Source organism: Oncorhynchus mykiss, chromosome 2 (genome assembly GCF_013265735.2).
Source record: "Oncorhynchus mykiss isolate Arlee chromosome 2, USDA_OmykA_1.1, whole genome shotgun sequence".
NCBI lineage: Eukaryota > Metazoa > Chordata > Actinopteri > Salmoniformes > Salmonidae > Oncorhynchus > Oncorhynchus mykiss.
The window spans coordinates 86,114,266-86,123,323 of NC_048566.1; the positions used below are offsets into that span (position 1 = coordinate 86,114,266).

Sequence of the window (9,058 nt, forward strand, 5' to 3'; positions counted from 1 at the left end):
ATGGATGGCATGTGTTAAGGGGTCCGGTGGAAGCGCGCAACTGTAAATAATCAATTGACGTATAGGCATGCTCCGTGGTGGCATTAAAAATAAAATATTATATGCTTCTATGTTTAAGGCAAGGGGAAGGAATAGGCTATGAGAGACGTTTCGGGGTAACCGAATTGCGCACTTAGGCCTAGCCTTAATAAACAAGCAGCATAGGATGTGGCCTGCAAGGGTGCCATTGCTCTCCGGTGACAAGTGGACTGTTTTTACACCTTCCTTCTAAATAAGGAAACAGCCTGTCAGACATATGACCACCGACCCAATTTGGGAGCTGCCAAAGTGTCCATCATGTCCCGCAGTTGCTTAACGCCAACCAATGAGGTCTCTCCCTTCCTTGGTTTCACCGGCGCTGTGACAGTGTTCCGTTGAACTCTCCACAGACAAGGCACTGCAGTTCAGCGACTCTTTTCTTGCTTGCTCGCAACTTCACTCTCTCCATCCTCGGCCCTTGTATTGTTCGACTTGGCAGCGGTGAAGTCAGCATGACGTCATCTAGATATGCGATAGCCTGGCAAGGTGAAACAGAGTTTTGGTGAGTGGTTTTCTCCACGGCCTGCGTTGCCTACAGAGAGAGAGAGGCGCGGAGCTGCAAAACATGGTAATCATCACCGCCACCACCTCAAGCTCTGCCGCGCACTCTCCTATTTCTACCCCTCTGCACCGGGGCTCTCGTTTCATACCCAGAGTTCAGACTTGCGTTCCAAAAATAATCCACTGCCAGCATGCCGAAGGAAGAAAAACAAGAAGAGTGGTATTTTTAGGGCCATTAATTTTGACCACGTGCCCCGAAGGTAAACCGGAAGGCCATTGCGCAAAGGCTCCTCATCAGTATGTCCTACGAGGCCAGCACGCACTGGACGTTGACTGCGATTGTTCTCTTGGGGTACCTAGTCGGGATTGTGTCATCATATCCTATTCCAAGCAGGACAAATGCAACTTTATTGGAGAAAAGATGGGAGACCCTCTTCTCCCGCTCCATTCTGGGCATCTCGGGGGAGAGATCGGACCTGAACTGGGAGAGTGACTATTTGCTAGGTATCAAAAGAGTGCGGAGGCTCTACTGCAACGTGGGCATCGGGTTTCACCTCCAGGTCCTCCCAGACGGCAGGATAAATGGTGTACATAATGAAAACCAGTACAGTGAGTTGCTTCCACAGATGTAATGCAATAGACATCACATAAAGGGGACGTCAATAATTATGCATCTAACAGAGCCGATAGCCCATATTTTGCATGATGTGTCATAAGACGCGAAGGGAACATTGGATGACTTCTAGAGCAAAGACAGATCTATTAAAAACACTATCCACCAGTGCTAAATATCTCATTAAGCTCAAACATGACATGAATGTATGGACGTATTTAGACAACAACTTATTTTTACACTGACTCCTACAGCGGCCCAGAAACGAACAGTCACCGACACCGCACACGTCCAAAACGGCAATTATTACACGATAGCCTAAACTGAGCAAATATCGAAAATTGAATGTGGGAATGTATATAGAACAAAGACTCAGCATCATGCGTAGCAACCTGCAAGGTTACACCCACAGACGTAGAGCACATCCTAGCTATAGCCTAGCCTACAACCATTTCGAAACATATTTTGTGCCAATCTGATCGGATGTGTTTTTCCAACATCTAATATTTGGTATTTTGTTCAATTAGGTCTATTAGAGATCTCAACGGTAGAGCGAGGAGTGGTTAGCTTGTATGGTGTGAAAAGTGAGCTGTTTGTCGCAATGAATGGCCGAGGAAGGTTATACGGAACGGTAGGTATGCTCAGTATTACATTTATTGTCCTGCAATATCTGTTTGAATGTTTCCGCGTGGCATTTGCTATTTTGACTGATCGGGTTTTATTTGCATGACATGTAAAGATATTGGGTGTGCCTATCTTAACATGTGCTGTGAATTATGTGATACGTTAGTGGAATGCTATTTTGGTATTTTTGATGGTTCATTATATATATGTTTACCCTTATTATGCGTTCGTATTTAATTGTAGGCAGCAAATGAGCTAGGGGCCTGTTCATGGTCGACTTGCCTTTGGCAATAATGATGAGGTTAACAGACGCATCATTTTGTCACGCTCAGTAATATGGCCCTGCGTGCGGGGGAAAGCCCACCGACACTCCATAACCTGCCATCGTGACTTGGGACCATATGAAATTCGTCCATTAAAGATGAATATTATTTACATGTTAGGTTACATTTGTAGGTTATGCCTATCACTGAAGCCCCGTTTATACCTGGTGCTAATATGGGACCTTTGTCCTGATCTTATATACATTCTGATAATAATATTGATAATAATATTTCTTTATTGTAAGACACATATTGATGTAATCAGTTAATGGTGCCCCCTGTCAATGATTTTAGAGGGCAAAATAATTAGGATTTAAAATGGTTTCTCTGTCCAGATCTGTCTACACTTGTAAGATATCCAGACACAATGTTTGACTGACTACCTCCGGAGGTGGGCAGGATGATCTGACCACAATCAGATCACAATGTGTCTTTTGATTGTCTACACCTGTCTACAAACCTGTCTACAAATGTGGTCAAAATCAGAATGTGGACAATATCAGGACAAAAAAACGCAAATTAGAACCAGGTATAAATGGGGCTTGAGTGAAGTGCATCCTCTGACTATGGATGTTGAACAAATAGTTTTGAGTTTGGCTTGAGTTAGTCTCCAACAGGTCGATCAAGAGCTACCAGTAGCTCACTGCCCACCTGTGAGTAGCTCACCAAACAATTCTGAAACTACACTCCAAAAATATATATGCTATAATTTCAAAGATTTTACTGAGTTAAAGTTCATTTAAGGAAATCAGTCAATTGAAATAAATTCATTAGGCCATAATCTATGGATTTCACATGACTGGGAATACAGATATGCCTCTGTAGGTCACAGAAAGGTAGGGGCATGGATCAGAAAATCATTCAATATATGGTGTGACCACCATTTGCCTCATGCAGCGCAACACATTGCCTTCGCATAGAGTTGATCAGGCTGTGGATTGTGGCCTGTGGAATGTTGTCCAGCTCCTCTTCAATGGCTGTGCGAAGTTGCTGGATATTTTCCTGGAACTGGAACACGATGTCGTACATGTCGATCCAGAGCATCCCAAAGTGCTCAATGGGTGACATGTCTTGGGAGTATGCAGGCCATGGGAGAACTGGGACTTTTTCAGCTTCCAGGAATTGTGTACAGATACTTGCTACATGGGGCCATGCATTATCATGCTGAAACATGAGGTGATGGCGGCAGATGAATGGCATGACAATGTCCTCAGGGTATTGTCGTGGTATCTCTGTGCATTCAAATTGCCATTGATAAAATGCAATTGTGTTCGTTGTCCAGTAGCTTCTCCCTGCCCATACCATAACCTAACCGGTTATGATGCCGAACTGCAGTCAGGACAATAAGCACCCAGATTAGCTTCTCTGAGATGGTTTCTGACAGTTTGTGCAGAAATTCTTTGGTTGTGCAAACCCACAGTTTCATCAGCTGTCAGATGGCTGGTCTCAGACGATCCTACAGATGAATAAACCAGATGTGGAGGTCCAGGGCTGGCATGGTTGCATGTGGTCTGTGGTTGGAGACCTGTTGGATATACTACCAAATTTTCTAAAATGACGTTGGAGGCGGCTAATGGTAGAGAAATTAACACTCAGTTCTCTGGCAACAGCTCTGGTGGACATTCCTGCAGTCAGCATGCCAATTGCACACTCTCTCAAAACTTGAGACATCTGTGGCATTGTGTTATGTGACAAAACTGAGTGGTCTTTTATTGTTCCCAGCACAAGGTACACCTGTGTAATGATCTTACTGTTTATTCAGCTTCTTGACATGCCACACCTGTCAGGTGGATGGATTATCTAGGCAAAGGAGAAATGCTCACTAACAGGGATGTAAACAAATTAGTGCGCAACATTTGAGAGGAATAAGATTTTTATGTGTATGAAAAATGTCTGAGATCTTTTATTTCAGCTCATGAAACATGGAACAAAGACTTTCCATGTTGCGTTTATATTTTTGTTCAGTATACATGCAATTTTCAGGTGTTCTCACAAGTATCAGACACCGCAAGCTCCCAGCTAGCCTACTATCTAATCAACGCAACATTGACATTATCCCACCCCAGGTTAGCCACTATTGGCCAAACCTAACACAATATCTGCCAATTAATTTCCAGCAATATTGCCCCTGTCTGTCTGTGGTGCGCGCGTTTGTCTATCACTCCGTGTGTAGCCAGTTGACGTGATTTTGACAGAAATACTTTCCCCAAAACCTTCTCAATTAAATGTTAACTGCAAAGTAGGATTATCTGGTAGAAGTATATCATGAGTAAGTATTTGTATCTATTATGTGTTATTTGCAAACTTTGCAATTAAATGAGCAGCAGCAGTACATAACCATGCTAGACCGGCTCGTTAGATTACACATTCCTCGTTTGCTAGATGCGTAATTAAAGGGGCCAGATGCACAATTAAAGGGGAATTACACTCGAATCAAAATGTGTTCGTTTTCTTCCAGACCCCCCCAAAATTGTCTTCTGATGTGATTTAAGCATTAACATGGACTCAGAACATTCCAATGTTGTTGTTTCTTTATGAACAATTGTACATTTGAGAGTTAAAAACAAAAAACATCGAAAACCAGGAAAAAGAAAACTGAGAAAAGATAATTTGTGAAAATATAAAACAGAATTGGAGAAAAAAAAATACAGATTTTATAGAGCCCCCTTAGAGTTGTTGATGAACTATTATTCTTCCAGGTATATTGACAGAAAACAATGCACTACTTTCTCTTGTACCCCAAGGACCCAGAAAGAGTTGCAGAGAGAAGGAAAGAATGTGCCTATTTGAAAGCTAGAATTAAAACAAAATAATTTTTAATTAGCTCTCGAAGGTTGGAGACCACTGTATTAGGGTATCTGATGGACTTCACCAGCTCCCCGTCTTGTCGATAGTCCCAGCACATGCTATCTTTTCACAACTAATTATTGCAGAAATTGTCCGAAAAATAACACTCTGAAAAATATTATTTGTGAAATGTTTATTAGGATAGACAAATACGATTCACAATGAACAACTTGCAAGGTGAGCAAAAGAAGGTCCATGCAGCTTTCCAATTGTGCATCAATGAGCATCACCTAAAGGATACAGTTACATAGTGCATGCAATTAACAACACGTTTACATTTAAGACATACTCTGGTATTTTGGTAACTAATAAAGTATTTTTTAAACCTCTCGCTTTGGGCTGGATGTGTCAATGTGTAGTTCATGCATGCATAATCTATGATCAGAATTACTGCCTTACCTCAATTAGCCACGAAATCCCTAGTTTGAAAGTAACTGTTTTCTTGAAGCTGTGTTGTGCCATTTTCCCTACATTTCATGCAATGTAGGCCAGCCTCCTAGCAATTCGAGTTTTAACCAATGAGCTTCAGCCCCTCAAGCCTTTGATTGACAGCTAGCAAGAGTGTTATCCAATGAGGTTGCACGGCCCAGTGGACACAGTAGAGAGAGAGAGCGCAATTACATGGTGCACATGTGTGACGTAGTACGCAATTTTCAGGGACCACTTTTGGTTCGTGAGTGATACATTCAGAACTACTGGCTAAAAAGTATACAAAAGTACTAGATAATCTCTTTAATTATTGCACTAATAATTCATTGGTTAATAGGCTAATTAATTACCCATATGGGTGAGAAATAAGTTGTACAGCAGTGCTACCTGTGTATGATACACATTCATTGATGTTTTAAAAGGCTAGTTCACGTTTACTTATTACTACACATAAATAAGTCTATAGACCTGTAGTCTATAGGAGTTAGTAAACCAACATTTGTTTTTGTTCAGTTAGCTGCAAGAACATACATGATAAACAATTTAGTTTATTATGAATTTTGGATGGAGCAAGATATGTGCTAGTCTTCAGAGACAAAGGTTTACAGGTTCTTCCAACAACCCCAAATTTGCTACAATATGTTAGTGCATGGCTCCCCTACTATACATGTGAACTAATTCTGGGTGAGGATGAAATGTATGCATGGCATGTATTTTTCAGTGCATCTTGTACAACTGTATAAAACTGGTAACTGAAGCTTAACTTGGCCATACTTTTTCTTTGACCTTTTCTCCTTTGTTATTTTCAGACAGTCTTCCATGATGAGTGCAAGTTCAGAGAGAGCATGCTTCCAAACAACTACAACGCCTATGAGTCTTCCGTTTACAGAGGCTCCTACATTGCTCTCAGCAAGCATGGCCGTCTGAAGAGAGGCAAAAAGGCCACCACTGCCATGACTGTGACACACTTCCTCCCCCGAATATGAGCAAAACTGGCAGGCAATAGCTCACTTATTTGCACATGTGGATTGTTGTCCAGGTAACATTATACTGTATACACCAATACAAATGGACTGAAAAAGAAAGAAATACCACTATATGATAGTATTTATTCAGTCTTTATATGTATATTTCGGTAGCTTACTTTGTATTAGAACTTACAGATATGCCATTAATTGCTGCTTATTATTTTATCAGTATTATATAAGGGGTGGAGAAGCTTCATCTGTCCCCTTCACTTTGAATGGGTGCTTGCCATACATAAATGGTGGAGACCTTGCCCTGTCAGTAGATGACAGCTCATCTCAGCATCTAGAAGTGAAATGGATACTTTTTTATTACCTCAAAGCGCCATTTCCTGAATGAAATAATGTGTGCATGATATTTCTACTGAGAAGAATGCCTGTTTACTTTGAACTTTTGTCATTATCCATCAAGAACTAAAAATGTTCCATCATCTGTGTCAACATTATATCATTGTCTAGTAAGGGCAACTAGAGCACTCACCAAATATTTATTTCCTTGCTTTGTGATGAGGGGGTGGTTGCCTTTGATTCCTACTTGTGGCTCCTTCCCTTGCATGTAAGAAACGCTCCCCTCAGTCAGAAATAGGGATGACACGCAAGTCATCGCTCCCTCAGTGACTCCGGGGGGCTTTAGCCCAATTCCTAGAGGGCCAAAAGTATCTTCAGTTTATTTTCTTTCCAAATTTAGATCAGTTAAGTAATTGAGACTGTGTTGGACAGGCCGGGCCCCTCAGGAGCTCACAGCCATTGATGTGGGAAGCTAGAACTGGAGACCCACCATGCTAGGAGAACTTTGACAATCCTGTTTTTTATGAGGCTAGAGGGTTTTATGAGGCTGAGTGTGAAATGGCTGGATGTTTAGACCAGATTGAAATGTGTGTGTGTCTGGTCTGGACTAACTGGGAGACTGCTGTATCGATCAATCAAACAGTTTGATTCTTTTTTTAAACTGATGAGGGTTGAAACCTTAACTTATCTACCGGTTTGAATTTTTTTTTTTTGCACTTTTACAGTATCTCCATTTCTGCAGTAAATGTTGAGCTGCATAAATCGTGCTTGTTTTCACGTTCACACTGTAAATGAGGGTCTGCTACATTAATTTGAATAATATGTAAATATTCCTATTACATTTTTTGAGAAGGGATCATTATTTCACGCAATTAAGATGTGCTAACAACATTTCAGGTATCACAATCTGGCTATTATGTCTAATATCTGATATTTAGATAATAATAAGGATTGTACTCATATGTACCTGTTTCTCTCTTTTATTGTTTAAACTGGTTATTAAGTTGTAAGATCTTGTGTGGAAGAAAAACAGAAGCAATGTCTCAAAGCAATTCACCAAAGGCTTACAGTAGTGATGTTTGAAGTCAATGCTTGCTTGCTCTCCTCCTCGAATACTGTACCTGAGCAGACCCCCCTTGGCCAGTTGACACTGTAAAACCCTTTGTTCAACAACAGTCTTGAGATTCCAGAAGTATCCTTCCTCTCCCACCCGAAGCCATTTTAGTACAAGGTCAGAGTCATAGACCTCTTTCACTGTGTCTAAGCACATGGTGTTAAGGTTCACCAGTATCACTTTGCCCCTTTGACGCCTCTTTGCCCTACGTTCGCTCCGTTATTCCTTTATTTATTTATGAATGGTGTGTAGCTCAATGAAAACCTTGCATGAATGACATAAGGTGATTTTTAGTTGTAAGTGGTTTGATTCTGTATCTCTCTTTGACTGGTCGCCAATGAGCATGGATTTATTGGGAATGGAGTGGCATAATCTGATTTAAAGATTTACCTTTGGCTATTACAATGCTATAAGTATGTTTGGTGTGTCTGAGTAAAATACACAGGAAAGGTCATCTTTGACCTCTTTTATCAAACTTTAACTTTACGCCTGTTAAATTCTACTTCCAACACAGCATTGGTAGCCCACTGTAAAATGGATGTGAGTTGGTACTTACCCTCACACAAGTACTTAGTAAGAAGAGACAGGCTGAGGCTTGATGCAGTGTCTGGTTGTGATGGAACACAGGAAGCATCTGTGTCAAATCAAATCAAATTTTATTGGTCACATACACGTGTTTAGCAGATGTTATTGTGGGTGTAGCGAAATGCTTGTGCTTCTAGCTCTGACAGTGCAGTAATATCTCACAAGTAATATTTAACAGTTTCACAACATATACCCAAAATACACGTACATCTAAATAAGGAATGGATTAAGAATATATATACATATATGTCAGAGCAGCATTGGACTAAGATACAGTGGCATAGTATAGATTACAGTATGAGATGGGTGATGCAATATTTACACACAATTAAAGTGACTAAGATACCGTAGAATAGTATAGAGTACAGTTTACACATATGAGATGAGTAATGCAAGATACGTAGACATCATTAAAGTGGCTAGTGTTTCATTTCATTGTCAACAGTCATCATACTCCATATTTGCCACAGCCAAAGAGAAAGCAAAGTTCCAATCAGATCAATTCACCAAGCTGAAATTGTATTGATGTGCTAGCTAGGCACTATTTCCATCAAGGAGGATGGCAGACAATGAAAATATGTAACACAAAGGCTGTTTTGGATTTGGACCGTTATGAGACAAAACACAATTT

The 9,058-nt window shown here is 40.7% G+C and overlaps 1 protein-coding gene across 2 annotated transcripts; it reads left to right on the forward strand.

Moving 5' to 3' along the window:
* Window positions 1-359: 359 nt before the first annotated feature.
* Window positions 360-6,873, forward strand: LOC110498346 (fibroblast growth factor 6). 2 transcript variants are annotated; one of them, XM_036957762.1, is made up of 3 exons: window positions 360-1,188; window positions 1,720-1,823; window positions 6,229-6,361. In XM_036957762.1, the coding sequence occupies exons 1-3, from the start codon at window positions 879-881 to the stop codon at window positions 6,340-6,342; spliced, it is 528 nt and encodes a 175-aa protein (XP_036813657.1). In that variant the 5' UTR covers window positions 360-878; the 3' UTR covers window positions 6,343-6,361. The 2 variants fall into 2 exon arrangements, with proteins under 2 accessions (XP_036813657.1, XP_021430649.1); XM_021574974.2 differs by having other exon boundaries at window positions 376-1,188; window positions 6,225-6,873.
* The last annotated feature ends 2,185 nt before the right edge of the window (window positions 6,874-9,058 follow it).

Coding starts and splice junctions, on each gene's coding strand:
- LOC110498346 (XM_021574974.2), top strand. CDS start 879: ATGTCCTACGAGGCCAGCACGCACTGGACGTTGACTGCGATTGTTCTC. Junction 1,189..1,719: donor ACATAATGAAAACCAGTACA/GTGAGTTGCTTC, acceptor TTGTTCAATTAG/GTCTATTAGAGATCTCAACG. Junction 1,824..6,224: donor GAGGAAGGTTATACGGAACG/GTAGGTATGCTC, acceptor TGTTATTTTCAG/ACAGTCTTCCATGATGAGTG.